We start from the raw sequence: 16,706 nt of genomic DNA, 5'->3' as shown, positions 1-16,706 counted from the left end.
ATTTTAAATTAAAATTTCAACTGTGTGTGAGTATATGTGCGTGTGTATGTGTGTGTGTGTGTGCATGTGTATGTATGAATGTATGTGTGTGTAAGTATATGTGCGTGTGTGTGTGCAGATGTGTGTGTGCGTGTGGGCTTGTGTATTGTGTTCACGTGCGTGTGTATGTTTGTGTGCATGCATGTATGTATGTATGTTTATCTGCACATGTGGATGTCGGATGTCAACATCGAATGTTTTTCTATCATTTTCCACTTTACTTTTTGAGACAGGTTTTTCCATGGAACCTGGAGTTCCCCGATTCAGAGGCTGCCACTAAGCTCTGTGAACCTGCCTGCCACCTGCCTGTCTCTGCCTCCCCAGGTATGAGTCACCCTGCCTGGCTTTTAATAAGATGGTGCTGGGATTTGGGTTCGATCCTTACACCTGTAAAACAGCACCGAGCCATTGCCCCAGGCCCTGATTTCAGCTTTCTTTTCCACTCTTGAGAAGCAGGCCTCAGTCATCCACGAGGTTTTTAATCAGGGGGTCGCAGACACCAGTGCCGGAATGAGCTAGCTACGTGGGGATGCTAACATGGACGTGCCTAGGCTATGTGGTCAGGCTGTGCTTTACGAGTGACTCTCCGAGACTCTGATGTGGACAGTAGGCAGTCCATACTGCCAACGTTCTACCCTCCACAGGAGAAAAGAGTGGTGGCCAAACCAGTGTTGGATCAGCGCTTCCATTGATGAAGAACTGTATATGAGGTGAGGGTCCCAGCTCAGGATCATTCTTAAAATGGGGAAATCTTCTCTGGATGGGGGTGCTTAGTACATCCCAATCTCTGAGAAACCAGAGTGAGAACCAGAAAGAAAAACAAACGCGGAGCCATTGAGATGGCTCAGCAGGTCAAACACGTCCTGTGCAGGCCTGCCGTGGCTTTCCTTGCTTACGAGACTCAGAAAGGACATCCACTAAAGAAGTGTAAAACATATAAGGTTGAGAGATCTCAAAAGATAGTTTTGGATGGTCACGCAAGTTGTGATGGAAAGTAAATTAGGTACAACACTTTGGACTCACCAAGATAGGATATAGGGTATTTCTTCTGAATTTATCAAATGCAAATGAACTAGACGTTACTGATGTACTTATTGCCTGGATATACTGTATATAGTAATTGTACTTAGTGTATATAGTTTTTCTTATATTAATTATGACAAAAAGGGGAAATATAGTGATACTTTGTTTGTGTTTTAATAAACAAAACTTGCCTGGGTCTGAGTTCGATCCCCAGGACCTATGTAAAAGTGGAAGGGGAGAAGTGACCCACGGAGGTTGTCCTGTGTTCTCCATGTGTGTGCCACACTCACAATCACACACACATACTGGTACATAAAAAGAAAAAAAAATCAACCTGGTGTGTCTTTTGCCCTCTACCTACCACCTCAGGGACACCTGACGATGTCTGAAGACATTTCGGGTTACCACATCATCAAGGATAGATTGCCCACTAAAGGTCGAGACCTCCTTCTCATGGTCTTGTATAAGTATTTATTACCCGGATACCCGGCTGGATGTGTGTCCCTTGATCCTATCTCCCTAGCGACTGGAAATGATGCAGACATTGGTGCTACCCCTGCCCCACCAGCCATCTATCTAGAGCCCTTCTGGCTGAGCCTTCATGTACCCTAATGCACAGGACCAACGCGCTGATAGGAGATGGCCTTGCGCCTCTCCTCATCTGTCACTCACCCTCTCACGAAGCAGGGGACTACGTCATCAGCCTGTATCCGGTTGAGCCAGGAGGAGCACACGCCGTGGTGAATGGGTCCTTCCCCATCTAACAGAACGAGCAGGTGGTTCATCTCATCACGCCACGCACTGTCTCACTCTTCCAGTTCCAGCCCCAGCCCTCACCCGCAGTGAAGTATCTCAATGCCAAGGGTTGTGCCTTGGAGTTCCAGACCTGAATCCCTGCTCTGAAGGGGAGGAGGAGCTGGTACACTCAGAGTGAGTTGAGTGTGCAAGTGCATAGGGTTTGGATCGGTCTGGGTGTGAATACCCAGAGGAACTGGGGTCAGGGTGTTCTGAATGGCTTGTTCATCCTGTCTCAGAGTCTCTAGGCACTGTGCACTTCAGGGGCTTGATCTCAAGGGAAAGACATCACAGCGGTGTCTGTGCTATTTAGCTCCAGACAGGCCTGTGTGATGCTCCTGTGAGTGCTGCCTGGCAGGGTGGACAGGGTGAGAGGAGGCCTAGGTGACCCCCCCAGACACACACCTTGCCTATTCCTAACCATATTCAGGGTTAGCTCAGCTATGGGACACACTCCATTCCATGGGCTTGGTTGGCAGTGTCCTGTAAGAATTGGGGATCAGATCCACAGGTTGTTCAAGGAGAGACCTCCAGATACCTTGAGGGGAAATGCGGATTCAGGAATCCCCCAGCTAGAGCTTCCCCAGGTACGCACCTCGAGTGTGGTAGGAGACAATGGCCACAGTGAGGTGCACTTCGTCGGGGTACATGTCTGGGGAGGAGCTGATGGAATAGTAGCGAGGCTGCAACAGGGACAGCTGGGTGAGGAGAAGTGTGGCCGGCATCTGGATGGACGGGAACTCCTCCAGCACCTCCACAATAGTGGGGTTCTTGCCCCATTTCCACTCCTCATATTCCTGCAGCCCCTGTAAGGAGAGGACAGAGAGGGACTTGAGTCGGTGGGGCCTGGAGGAAGACCAGGGGAGCAGTGAGCTGACCTGAGGGTATTCAGTACCTACAGTGGGGCTAGGCAACTCTGACTTTGAAATAGAGCCTCTCTTACGGTAGTGGTTCAAGCGTGAAGGGTCCCCCACAGACTGTGTTTGGACACTTGGGTCTCAGTTGGCAGTGCTGATTTGGGAAGTTGTAGAATCTTTAGAGGTAGAGCCTAGCTGGAGGAAGTGAGTCACTGAGGGCGGGCCTTCAGCTTTTATAGCCTAATCCACTTCCTGTTGACTCTGCTTCCTGACTGCCGTTGTGATGTGACCAGCTGCCTCATCTGACTATGCCTTCCCTCTCACGATGGCTGCTCTCTGTGGCCTCTCTTGCCTTAAGTTGCCTATTATTGGACACAGAGATGGCCGCAGCTATTCTGAAATACCAATACCCCAGGCTGGTTAATTGGTTCAGTAGAAATCTATCACTCACGTCCCGGAGGTTTGTGATTGGGGGACCAGCAGATTTGGTGTCTGAGGAGAATCTACTTTGGCGTAGATCCTGTAGATCATGTAGATCCTGGTGGTGCCTACGTGTCTTCACGTGGCAGAAGGGAGAAGCAGATTTCCTGGCTTCTTTTTATAAAAATGTCTATCTGGCCTATGGGGGTAAGGTCCTTGATGCAATTGCCTTGCAAAAGCCTCTCCCCTCTCTCCTCCCTTCCTCCTTACTTTTTCTTTCTTTCTTCCCTCCCCTTCTTTCCTTCCTCCTTTTCTTTCCCTCTCTCCCTCCCTCCTTTTCTTTCCTTTCTCTCCCTTCCTCTTTTCTTCTTCCCTCCCTCCCTCCTTCCCTCTCTCCTTCTCTCCCTCCCTTCTTCCCTCCCTTCCTCTTTTTTCCCTCCCTCCCCCTTCCCTCCCTGCCTCCCTCCCTCTCCCTTCTCTCTCTGCCCCCACTTGCAGCACCAGTCCTTGTGACTGAATTCAGAGCCTTGTGCACATGACTGTAGCCTCCAGCTATCAAGCTGCACCCCCAACCCCATCCCTACCTCTTGATGTCACCCCCTGATAAGTGACACACCCAGTCTAACGGAGGGAGTTAATTTCGATGTGAGAAGTCTAGGGGCCATAAACACTCACCCTGCAGTAATGGCTTATTATCATCCCATCTCACAGATGAGGTTACAGAGACATAGAGTCCTGGTAAGCTAGGACTAGGCCTTGTCTGAGCCGGGAATGGCCGCCTCCAGCTGGCACACAGATCCACAGCTGCCACACGTTTGTGTGGCCTGTGAGGTAAGAATTGTTTCTACGTTTTAAAAGACTTACTTTAAATTTTTATTTGTGTGTATGTGTCTCTGTGTCTTTGTGTACATGTGTGTGCGTGTATGTGTGTGCACGTGTCTGTGTGTCTATGTGTGAGTGCTTGCAGAGGCCAGAAGAGGGCGTCAGATTCCCTGGAGCTGGAATTACAGAGAGTGGTAAGCCACCTGCTGTGGATGCTAAACATTAAACCAGTCTTAGCAGGAACAGCAAGTTCCTTAAATGCTGAGCCACCTCTCCAGGTGTTTTTAAAGCTATCCATTTCCAACGCTGAGCCCCATTGGCCTCCAGCTGCTGCAGGCGGCCTCACTTGTCTTACAGCTGGGTCTGAATCCTCAGCGAGAAGCAGCCTAAAGAAGGTGGATTTGTTTTGGATTACGATTCAAGGAGACACAGCCAATCATGGTGGACGAGGGACTGCAGGAATAGGAGGTGGCCATTCCATTGCACACACGCAGCAGGAATGAGGCAGAGGATGTATGGAGACATGGAACTGGGCTCTAAGATCAAGACTCATCCCTAACAACCCACTTCTGGGGAGACCCTGCCTGTTAAAAGTTTCATGATGTTTTCAAACAGTGCCCCCAGCAGTGGACCAAGGAGGAGTGTGTGTGTGTGTGTGTGTGTGTGTGTGTGTGTCTACATGGGAGTACATGCACTTGAGGGCAGGTGCCAGCAGAGGCCAGAGGCCCTAATCTCCTGGACCTGGAGTTAACAGACAATTGTAAGCCACCTGATGTTGGTGCTGGGAACTAAACTTGGGTCCTCTAGAAGAGCGACAAGTTCTCTGAACAGCTGAACAAACTCTCCAGCCCCACGTTTCACATTCAGAACATCAGAGGTCTAGTGACCGAGAGCCTCCAGTGGAAGACTCTGAAAGGGCATGCATCTAACACTGACTTCCTCGGGCTGTGACCTCTACCTGAACTGCATTCGGCAGCTGTGCTACTGCTGGGCATGGATTCCTGCAGGATGTTCAAGCTCAGGACAGATGCCAAGGTGACTCTTTCTAGGGAGTCATGACTTTGACTCTAGGAACCCCCAAGGACCATGGGCATTTTTTCAGAAACCACATTGCAAGTGGTACACTTCCATCTGACCTTGCTCCTTTCCTTCTTCTCTGGGGTCTGCTTTATTTTGCAGTCTGACCCTTCCCTCCCAGCCCCCTCTACCTTCCAGCCTATTTTTTTTTCTCACAGGTAATCTTTCTGACAATAACAACAACAATAATAAAATTCCACTCACTTGGAGACTCTGCGCTTTCCGGAAGAAATGAACTTTATATGAAACTCTCTCTCAAAGAATACTATGCAAAATGTTCCCCCGTCATACTCACCCCCGCCACCATTAATCACAAGTTTCCAGTCCAAATTATGCATCTTCTAAAAGTTATAAAATCCTGCTAAGCTTAGGATGCAAAATGACGGCCACCCGTTCTACCACGGCCATCTGTCTCCTGCTCCCCATTCGGAGTCCTTGCTGCCTTCTGGTGTTTATTTTCACTTTTCTCGATAATGTGCACTTGCTAATGAGCCTCCCCCTTGCTACTCACCACCCAGTCCACTTTCTTGGATAGCAAAAAATATGGCCTCTGCTGGGGGTGGGGGGCTGCTTCCTTGGAAGGAGACCCACCTTCCTGGAAACACTGGGGTTGGGTGGTCTACCTGAGTAGGTAGGTATCTTTATTTTAAATTATATTAGCTTTAAAATTTTAGATTTAAGCCAGGAGGTGGTCCCAGAACTTGGGAGGCAGAGGCAGGTGGATCTCTGTGAGTTCGAGGCCAACCTGGTCTACAAGAGCTAGTTCCAGGACAGGCACCAAAGCTACAGAGAAACCCTGTCTCGAAAAACAAAAAAAAAAACAGCAAAAAATTTTAGATTTATTTTATGTGTCTGAATGTTTTTCCTGAGTGTGTGTGTGTGTGTGTGTGTGTGTACCATGAGTGTGCCTGGTGATTCCAAAGGTCAGAAGAGGTTATCTGATTCACTGGAACTGGGGTTATGAGCTGCCATGTGGGTTCTGGGAATAAAACCCTGGTCCTCGGGTCCTCTGCAAGAACAGCCAGTGCTCTAAAGGGTTGAGACATCTCTTCATCTCTTATGTTTTGTGCACAGGAGAGTGTGTCTGAGTGTGAGAGTATGAGTGTATGTGCACATACAAGTGGAATTCAGAGGGCAGTTTTCGGGAGTAACTTCTCCTTCCGCCACGTGGGCCCAGGGGATTGAACTGAGCCTAGGTTGTCAGCAGGTGCCTTTATCCACTGAGCCATCTTGCAAGCCCTCTTTTTGTTTTTTTTGACAAGTCTCATGCATTCCAGGCTGACGCTGAATTCTCTGTGTAGGTGAAGATGACCTTGAACTCCTGATCCTCCTGCCTCCATGGTCTAGTTCATGTGGTACTGGGGATTAAACCCAAGACTTCCTGTGTGCCTGGCAGGAGCTCTACCCACTGGGCCACATCCCCAGCCTTAGGTGCCCTGCTGAGCAAGGACAGAGAACATCTTGGGGTAGGGACCTTTGTGGTATCTAGGCAAGGGTGGTAAAGCTGCTGGGTTCATCCGATCACCAGAGGTCTCTTGTCTCTTTTCTTGCAACTTTTTTTTTTTTTAAGCTATTCTGGACCAGAAAATACCACTGTTACTACCACCAGAATCAAACCCCTATCTGTAAATCCACTGTGAGGATCTCTGCTACCTTTTCTTCCATGCATGGGTTAAGCTGGTGCCGACAAGAGCTCAAAACCACAAAGGAAGGCGATAAGAGTTATTATAGCGATGCCTGCTGAGTTTCAGGAAGGGTCCCTCTCAATTTATCTGGCTTGAGAGCTGGGAGAGTCAGATGGGACAAATCAATATGGCGACCATATGCAAATGAGACCACGCCCCCTTACTCACGACTGCCATCTGTTGTGAAAAGTTGGAAGAGCATATTCCTTGCTTTTCCAAGACAGGGGACCAACCTTGCTGAGGACCAGCAGCCGCTGCTTCTCTTTCTCGCTGGTGGCCAGGGAGGCGAACTGCTGCAGCTGCAGGGGCGTGGGTGGCGTGGTGATGTCCAGGTAGTACTTGAAGGCCTGGAAGATGGTGCAGGGTGGGAGGCGAGGCTCATCCTTCCAATTGCTGATGACGCCTGGGGAGGCACAGGGGGACGATGCTCAGGTCACCTAATCCTCACCACACTCGTCAGCCCAGGTGCGGAAAAGGAAGCACAGAGAAGTGAAGGAATATGTCTAAGGGCCACACAGCTTTCCGGGTGCAAAGGCAAGCCTTCTAGCTTCACCCCCGGCTCTAACTACGCTGTACCCCTGGCTCTCTATGTCCATGGCAGAGGAATTAAAGCAATGGGGGGGGGGAGAGAAAGAGAGAGAGAGAGAGACTTCATCTGTATCGAAATGTACACCTTTTCCTTGTCATTATCCGTAAACACTATGGTGTAGTGACCGTTTATTAGGGCATTTATATCACACATCTAGAGAGGGTTTAAAGTATGCAGGAGGACGCACATAGTGGCATGTAGATACGACAGTGTGCGTAGGTGTTATGTAAATACAGCATCTTTTCCATAAGGACTTGGGTATGCATGGATTCTGGCATCTTCTAGGGGTCCTGGAACCCTTCCTCCATGGTGGGAGGACTATTCTGTATACCTTCCAAATATGATCCCCTACCTCATTGTGAGCTCGAGACATGATGGAAATTCTGGTCTAACACAGAGAACTACATGCGATTAGATTCCCTAAGGGGGGGGGGGGCATGTCTCTTCATAGTGGCTCCTGCCAAGAGGATTTGCAGGAAGGCTTTGGCAGACAGCATGCCATTTTCACAGTCTAGTTAGCTCCCCTGCAAAGGTGACAGCCATGGTGTCACAGGCTGTCGCTGTCAGGTATGGCCACCACAGCTCCTTGTACTGGAGCCTGGAGCCCATTCCCTATCTATGAGGTGAGGGCGGAGCTTGGAGACCCTCAGCTTTGAAGGTTCTTCAAACCAGATGTCACAGGCTGTGTCTGTGGTCCTAGTACTTAGGAGGCTGAGGCAGGAGGCAGCCTGGTCTACATGGAAAAAGGAAAGAAGGGAGGAAGTAGGAAGGGGAAGAGGAAAAGGATGAAGAAAGGGAAGGAGGGAGGGAGAAAAAGGGAAGGAAATAGAGAAAGAACTAGAAGCAAGAAGAGAGGTGAGGGAGGAAGAGAAGGAACAGGAAAGAAAGAAGAAAGTGAAGGAGGGAAGGAGGCTACGGGTGATCCATCCATCAACTAAAGTGAGATAGGGAGCCCTCACTGAGAGGCCAACTATGCCCTGGTGGCTACTCTGCCCACTTGGAGTTGCGGCTCTCGCAGCCCTTCCATTGGGTGCAGCTGGACCCTCACCCAGAGCTGTGTTCCTCTCCTCCAGCATCTCCACCTTCACCATGTGGTTGGCAGGCGGCGCATCCTCCAGCCGCTCAATGAGTGCATTCACGAGGTCCTCGTGGTTGCCAGGGAAGACACCTAGGTGGTCACCTGGCTGGTACTGCAGCTCCTGATTCCCGTTGGTGTGGAGACGCACGAAGATGGTTGATCGGCTGCAGGGGATGCGGGGGATCGTGGGACAAAGAATTGAATTCCAGTTGTCAGGCTTGGCAGCAAGCACCTTTATCCACTGAGCCCTCTTGCTGGCCCTCTACTCTCTTTTGCAAACAAGGTCCCTATTGCAGTATAAGAAGGCCTGGCCAGAGGCTCGGGGCCTCTCCTGAGTAGACACGTCAGTGTATGAGAGTGTTTAGCTTGAGGACGAGTGTGTACCTGCTTATACCTGCCTGGGTTTGTGTGTTTCCCGTTCAGGGGGCTCACACTAACCAGCTGCTTCAAGAATGAAGTCTTGGGGCTGGAGAATGGTTCTGTGGTCAAGAGCTCTTGCTGTTCTTGCAGAAGACCTAGGTTTAATTCCCAGCACTCACGTGGCAGCTCACAGCCATCTGCAACTCTGGCTCAAAGGGACAAGGATTCCCTCTTGTGGGTACTGCACATTTATGGTACATGGATACACATGCAGACAAAACATCCACACACATAGAATAAAATAAAACTTAAAAAAAAAAACCCAAAGAAAGAATTCTTGGGGCTGGAGAGCTGACTCAGTGGTTAAGAGCACTGGCTGTTCTTGCAAAGGACCTAGGTTAGGTTCCCAGTGCCCACATGGAGGCTCACAGCCATCTTCAATGCCAGACATTGCTCTTTCCCTTCACCAACTGGTCTCAGTGGAGGGAGAAACTCGCGTCTTCTACATGTAAATCACGCTTGAGTAGACCAAGAACGCTTGCTATTTAGGGATGTTTTTGGCACAACCAAGAATCCCTTTGTGCTAGGAATAGCCACAGTTATTAAAAATAGCTAAACTGGCACATATCTTTGTGTGTAAGTGGGGTGGATAGAGTGTGAGGTCATCTCTTGAAGCCTGTGTCTGTGTTATGGTGGGGGAACTTGAGAAGCCTAACTGTGTGTTTCTAGGGTTTGGGATGCCCTTGCCTCTCCCAGGAGGGTCTTACCCTTTCTGGGATGATGAGCCTGTCAGTTTCAGCAGCTCATAGGACTTGTTTTTATCTCTAACTCACATCAGCATTTAATTCCTAGGAGCAAAGACACCACCACCACCATAGCTTTCACTGGTTACGGGAAGAGCGTGACAGCAGCCACTAGCCAGCAGGGGGCGCTGCAAGGCTTCTAATTCAGGAGCCTGTTGCTCAAGCAGAGTTAAGTCTTCGAAAGGCTTTCATTTCAAATCAACACCCAATTTCTTCCCTTCGTCAGGACTTATTCCCAACGGGAAGGCCAAGGGTCTGATCCTGCTGAGCTGGCTGACGCTCACCTGCTTCCCCCAGGCCTCCTGACCCTGCAGGCGATTGGACAGTAAAGGAGGGACAGGATAGAGACGGGATGCAGGTGGGTCCAGGTTCCGTCCCATCTGGGATTTTGCACAAGATGCCATGACTGGGTGCCCAGGGAACCTGGGTGGACAATCCTCAACATTTTGCTGTGAAGCCAGGTCTCACTGGCTAACATCAATTACTGTCAATCTCAATTCTGTTGTATTTTTTCTACGTTCATTAAGCTCTGGGATAGGGGATTTTTTTTCTTTTCCTTTCTTCCTTCATCCCCTCCTCCTCCTGTCTTCGTCACAGATTCTCTCTCACTGTACTTCAGGCTGGCTTTGAATGCTCACCTCAGCCTCCCAAGTGCTAAGATTACAGGTGTGAGGCATGCCTCATGTGGTCTGCTGAGCAGCTGTGGGAGAGACGGGCCATGTGGGAAGCAGTAGACATTCAGGCCTTGTGTTCCTCTCTCCTCACAGCCCGTCCCGTGTCCCGCTCATTTCTTTCACATACAGAAGTGTCACTTACATGTACTCACTCAGACACACAGGCAGATAGAAGCACATGCAGACACATGTGTGCACACGCAAAGACACACACAGACACATACATAGACACGTATGGACAGACAGACACACTCATGGCAGTGGTTCAGGTAGGTTCACTGGCAAGACAACAATTGTCTGACACCCCGCATTAGATAGAAAAATCCGAATAGCTAATAGCTCCATCCGGCCAGAAGGGTAACGAGAGCCTGAGCTGGCTGCCCCGACAAGGTGCAGTTGTCTATGGGTTCATGTGGCTTTAGGCACCAGGGAGAGAGTGATGGACGGGGAGAGTGGGCGGGACATCTTATCCTCACTGGAAATCACTGAAAGGTCTCACAGGGTTAGGACGGTGGATATGTGGCAGCAGAGGGGAGGATGGCATAAGGGAGACAGTGGTCGCTCGGGGTCTGATATTTGACATAATGTGGATTGAGCACATGGAGACCTCTGGGCAGGGTGATCTAGGAGAGAGAGTCAGCAGAAGTCCAGGGTGGAAAAGGGGAACAGCGCGTTAGGAAAGCGGAAATGGTGCTTTCTTCATTTTATGTTGACAGTGTTATGCTAGGTTGTCCAGGCTACCTTTTAACGCACTATGTAGCCCAGGCTAGCTCTGAACTATACATGCTAGGCACATCAGGAACTCATAGTCCTCTAAAAGACATGTGCCACCATGCCTGGTCATGACTGCAGAGTTTGAGAGAGGTGATAGGTGGGTCCCAGGGGCCTCTTCATGACCTGTGAGATCCCAGGGGCCTCTTCATGACCTGTGAGATCCCAGGGGCCTCTTCATGACCTGTGCGATCCCAGGGGCCTCTTCATGACCTGTGAGATCCCAGGGGCCTCTTCATGACCAGTGTGATCCCAGGGGCCTCTTCATGATCAGTGTGATCCCAGGGGCCTCTTCATGACCTGTGTGATCCCAGGGGCCTCTTCATGACCTGTGTGACCCCAGGGGCCTCTTCATGACCTGTGCCTGAGAACCATGCTCTTGGAAGGACCCATTCCACACTGACTTTTTCATGGACTTTTCAATGCACATGGCTCCTTGGTGCACTTAGAACCCCTCTTGTAACACCATGTCAGTGGTGACTTTCCATGGGATAGAATTGGGACATCAGGTACGTCTTTTCCACAGCCCCTCTCCATCAGATGTCCCTATGCATCTAATGCTGCATGGAACTAACTGTTCAAAGATACTAAGTGCCTAATCTATTCTATTAATGTCAGAGAATATTTGAGGGGAGTTCAAGAGGCTCGGGGTTCTGCCCTGCTGACCTCTCTAATCAAAGGTTCGGAAGGGCACACAGGAAGCATGCATGCTAACTACGCAGGTAGCACGAGGAGACGGGAGGAACAATGGATCCTGTACTGTGCCAGCCGCTTTAGGAGGATCATTTTCAATGGTCACAGCAGCCTGGCAAATGAGACAGAGACCATCTGTGGAGTCATTTGGTGCGATGGCCAGATAACCAGGTCAGTATGACCTTGAAAAAAGACACTTGCATTTTCTCTTGGTTACTTCTCATATCTAACACGTGAGCAATTGTGACCTTTATTTCCTGGACTGGTGTGAGTTGGAAATAACGTTCAGGGAGCTCTGCTCAGTGCACGGAAGACAGGGAGTATCAGATACAAGTGAGCAAGCTTGCTGTCAGCGGTTCTGTGCCATAGTAAAGGAGAAAGGACCTCAGAGCATCCTGATGACTTTTTAAGAAATGCATTTATTTTCATTTTGTCTATGAATGTTTTGAATGTATGTATGTTCACTGCTACCTACCCATGGCAACCAAAAGAGGGAGCCACATACCCTGGAACTGGAGTTACAGATGGTTGTGAGCAACCATGTGGGTGCTGGGAACTGAACCAGGGTCTTCTGCAAGAGCAGCCAGTGCTTTTAGTCACTGGGTCACCTTCCAGCTCTCAATTCCACACCCTGTGACTTTCCCAAGGCTGCTCGGGAAATGTGTTGGAGAACTGGGGTCAGAGCCTAGGACTGCAAAGAATAAAGAATTTAGAAGACACACCTCAGCTGTAACTGAAAGGTGAAAAACTAAATCCCAAGAGGGATCAGCGCAAAGACTTAACTATTATAGATGCAGAGCAGCAGCCAACCTGCGTGTGATCATTCTGGAAAGAGGTGCCTGGGCTCAGTGAGGACACAGGCTTGGTGGACAGATGGGTTGGCCATGAGGACAGTGTCGCAGGACAGGTGATATCGGCATGTCCTGTTCAGGCTGGTGATGGCGATAACTGGCCCGACACAGTTGTTGTTGGTGATCATGTGACCTCTGCTGCTGGGGTCTGGGAGTGATATTTCCAGTGGAGGAGTAAGAGCCTGTGGTTAAAGCATGAGGCTCTGGAAGCCAGGTCTTAGGAAAACAGCTTGGAAGCAAAGGGACCCAAAAGATATGGGTCAGTGCCCTTGGTCATGTAAGTCTTTTGGGAGGAAAAAAATGATTTGTTTTGGGCATTGCTGAAAAAGCTAACTGTGTTTTTGTGTTTTGGTTTTTCGAGACAGGGTTTCTCTATAGCTTTGGAGCATGTCCTGGAATTAGCTCTTATATACTAAGTTGGCTTTGAACTCATAGAGGTCCACCTGCCTCTGCCTCCCAAGTACTGGGATTAAAGGCGTGTGCCACCACTGCCCAGCTAAGCTAACTGTGTGGTTCTTATTTATTTATTTATTTATTTATTTATTTATTTATTTTGGTTTTTCGAGACAGGGTTTCCCTGTGTAACAGTCCTAGCTGTCCTGAAACTAGCTCTTGTAGACCAGGCTAGCCTAGAACTCACAGGGATTCACCTGCCTCTGCTTCCTGAGTGCTGGGATTAAAGGCGTGCGCCACCACCACCCAGCTAATCTAACTGTGTTTTAAGTCAAGTGCTAAGATTCAAAATGCAGTTCACTAGTCCAGCACTCACCTAGTGTGTGTAAGATCCCAGGTTCAAGCCCCAGCATTGCATAAAACAAAAGCCTCACCGACCCCCCTGCCCCTGCTCCAAGTGCTAAGACAAACATACTCTCTATCAGATAGCAAGGTGTTTGGCTATAGCAGAGAGTAAATTATTTGACTATGCTGGGTAGTAAGATAATTTCTAGGGCTGGGGAGATAGCTCATTGGGTGAAAACATTTATGGCACAAGACTAAAGACCCAAGTCCAGCTCTCTACAGCCTACGTAAAAGGGTTCATAGCGCTGGAGAAACGGCAAAGTGGTTAAGGGCACTGGCAGCCATGGCCGAGGACCCAGGTGTAGTTCCCAGCATCCACACGGTGGCTCACAATCACCTGTAACTCCAGCTTGAGGGCATCGGACACTCTCCTGGTCTTGGCAAGCCATACCTCCCCACCCCCAACACACACACATGAGCAACAACAAAAAGCCAAATCCAGAACAAGCTTGCCTGAAAAGCCCAGCACCCCATAGGAAGGGACAGGAGGGTTCACAGAAGCTCCATGGGCCATGTTGGGCTTGTGCAGTAGTGAAGAGTTCCTGTCTCAAATGAGGTGGGACGTAAGGATGGGCACTCAAAGGTTGTCCTCTGATTTCCCTAGGCACATGGTGGCACACAGCCACCCCCCTCCACAGATAATATATTATAGATAGGGTTTCTAGTCAAAGAGTAAGCTATTTGGGGGTGTGCCTGCCATCACCCCACAGTACACATAGCTGTTTCTGCAGCTCTCTAGAGCAGTGGTTCTCAGCCTTCCTAGTGTGACCCTTTAATACAGTTCCTCAAGTTGTGGTGACCCTTAATCATAAAATTATTTTTGTTGCTACTGTAATTTTGCTACTGTTATGAATTGTAATGTAAACAGCTGTGTTTTCCAGTGGTCTTAGGTGACGGCCCCCCCTCCCATGGAAGGGTCATTAGATTCCCCAAAGGGGTCGTGACCCACAGGTTGAGAAACATTGCTCTAGCGATCACTCACTCACAGTATTGGATCGAGCACTTTCGGATGGAGATACTGCCTACAGAGACTACTCCGCTATTATACAAGGGGGCAGCCTGCCAAGCTCACCCTGAGGCCCATTTCTTTGTCAGCATGATATATGATTGACACTTCTCCTTTGTCCCTGTCTCTAGTTGGGGACATGGGGACATAAAGGTAGGAGTCCGAGGACCTGGTGTGAGGGGCTCCAGGAGCTTTTAACGGTCTCTGGAATCTGAGTTCTCCTTCCTGGAAGCGGAAGGGATTGCTGCTGAGCGGGTGTTCCTACCTGGACTTGGGGCTCTGCAGGTTTTGGCGGCTAAGGAATCGAGCAGCCGAGACTCGCTTTTTGTGCACATTGGAAAGACCTGTGAGGAGAGAAATAGTGGCCACCATGAGAGGGGTTTAAACAAAGCTCCACAAAACCTATCCACCTTTGGGTATGTGTGTGTGCATGACATGCATGCAATAGTGTATGTGCAGGTGGATGTGTTTGTGTGCTTGTGTATGTAGAGGCCAAAGGACCCTGAGCTGTCATTGTTTAGGTAATGTACTTATCTTCTGAGACAAGGTCTCTCACTGGCCTGGAGCTGGCCAGTTTGGCTAGGCTGACTGGCTAGTGAACCCCAAGGTTCTCTGGTTTCCTCTTTCCCAGTGCTGGGACTGTAGGCATGCACCACCATGCCTGGCTCCTTCATGGGTTCTGGGGAATCAACACAGGTCCTGGTGTCTATAAAGCCTGTCCTTTACCAAGTGAGCCACCTCCTCTGACCCCTTTCCAGCTCTTCCTCTGGAGTGGAAAGGGTGAGGGTGAGGGTAGATATCAGTGGGGCTGGGTGAGGTGGATGCAGACGCGGAACCAAATGCCAAGGTAGATGGAACGGAGGTGGGGATGGTTTGTAGGTAGGCTGTGTGACTGGAGAGAGACTCCCGATTATACAGTACCCTGCATGTGGGGATAAAAGTATGGCCTGTGTGCTTCAAGGCTTCTCTGAAAGGGGACCAGAGTGAAAGCCACCAGTCCCACACACCCTTGAGAGGAGCTCTCCAGCCCAACCCTCCCTAGGGTGTCAGGTACCTTGTGTCAACTCTGGAGCTTCAGCCACATAGGTGAGGCGGAACTTGTTCCTCTTCCAGCTGCGGTCGTTGCTGATGAGGGAATTGTTCGCCTTCTCGATGTTGACGTCATCCCCAACGCAGAACACATCACAGGCTGCCTGTGACCCACACAGAGTTTCTGGTGACCTCAGTTATCCTAGATGGTGCCTCCCCAGGAGCTCCAAGGCATGGCATGGATGTCTCTCTCCACCCCTCTTTTTCTCTCCCTTCTCACCCTTTTCTTTCCTCCCTCTCTCCACTCATTAATCCATATACCCATTCTTCCTTCCACCATCTATCCACCAACTCACTTACCCAACCATTAATCTACCCACCCCTTCATCTACCTACCTGTCTGTCCATTTATCTTATCAACATTTTCTTCCATCCATTCAACTAACCATCCATTCATCTATCATCTATCCATGCATTCATCCATCCATCATCTAAGCATCCATCCACCCATTTATCCATCCATCTATTCATTTATCATCCATATATCCATCCACCTATCCATCCATCCACCCATTCATCCATCCATCTATCCATCCATCCATCCATTCATTTATTCATTTATCATCCATCCATCCATCCACTGACACAAACACCCATCTATCTGTCCATCTCCACATAATATTTCATCCACCTACTCACTCTTTCATATCCATTCATCTACCCTACCCATCCATGTACACATCATCACCCTCTATTTTAAGCAATGACTTGAGGTCCTCACCTCTACTAAAGACACAGCTGTAATGACATTTATTACTAAATCCCACACACCCAGAGGCTTAACATTAAAAATGAAAGTAAATATCATAGAAGTTTTTTTTTTTGTCTTCTTCAAAAGATTTAAAACAATTACACAAAGGCAGAACAAACTGTCATTTTTTTTTCTTGTTTGTTTCCTTTTTGGTCAAAAATCCTTTGTCAGCAAACAGTAATGACCCCAAGATTACTGCTCAGAATTATTAGCAAACTTTTTCTGAGATAGGCCCAGGTAGCTCTTGAACCTTCAGGTCCCAGTAATGCCCCTGCCTCAACCTCTCAGATAACTGAGACTGAGGCATCAACAACCATGGAATTACTTTTTCCAGTGAAATTTAAAGTTTTCAAACATAGGCTTTATTATTATCTGGTTGTGTGCCTATTTCAAAGCAGTTGACATGTTCATCAACAGAAAAATAGAAAAGCCAAGTATCATGCAGTGTAATATTATTTGGCCACAAAAAGGGATAAAGTGCTGGCACATGCCACAACATGGATGGACCTTAAAAACTTTGGAATA

General features: G+C 49.0%; 1 protein-coding gene across 5 annotated transcripts in view; it reads right to left on the bottom strand.

The window, feature by feature from the left end:
• The window catches only part of Nos1 (nitric oxide synthase 1), a 106,256-nt gene that overhangs the window by 11,690 nt on the left and 77,860 nt on the right, over positions 1 to 16,706 (bottom strand). For all 5 annotated transcript variants that reach the window (XM_057764203.1, XM_057764206.1, XM_057764202.1 and 2 more), the window contains 6 exons: positions 15,396 to 15,534; positions 14,607 to 14,685; positions 8,356 to 8,549; positions 6,952 to 7,121; positions 2,453 to 2,663; positions 1,735 to 1,822 (listed from right to left, as the gene is read on the bottom strand). In XM_057764203.1, the coding sequence (XP_057620186.1) occupies positions 1,735 to 1,822; positions 2,453 to 2,663; positions 6,952 to 7,121; positions 8,356 to 8,549; positions 14,607 to 14,685; positions 15,396 to 15,534 (881 nt within the window). The remainder of the gene's footprint in view (positions 1 to 1,734; positions 1,823 to 2,452; positions 2,664 to 6,951; positions 7,122 to 8,355; positions 8,550 to 14,606; positions 14,686 to 15,395; positions 15,535 to 16,706) is intronic.

The sequence above is a fragment of the Chionomys nivalis genome, chromosome 3 (assembly GCF_950005125.1).
Source record: "Chionomys nivalis chromosome 3, mChiNiv1.1, whole genome shotgun sequence".
Lineage (NCBI taxonomy): Eukaryota > Metazoa > Chordata > Mammalia > Rodentia > Cricetidae > Chionomys > Chionomys nivalis.
The sequence above is the reverse complement of the archived record's forward strand: the minus strand, read 5'-3'. Positions and strand labels throughout refer to the sequence as shown.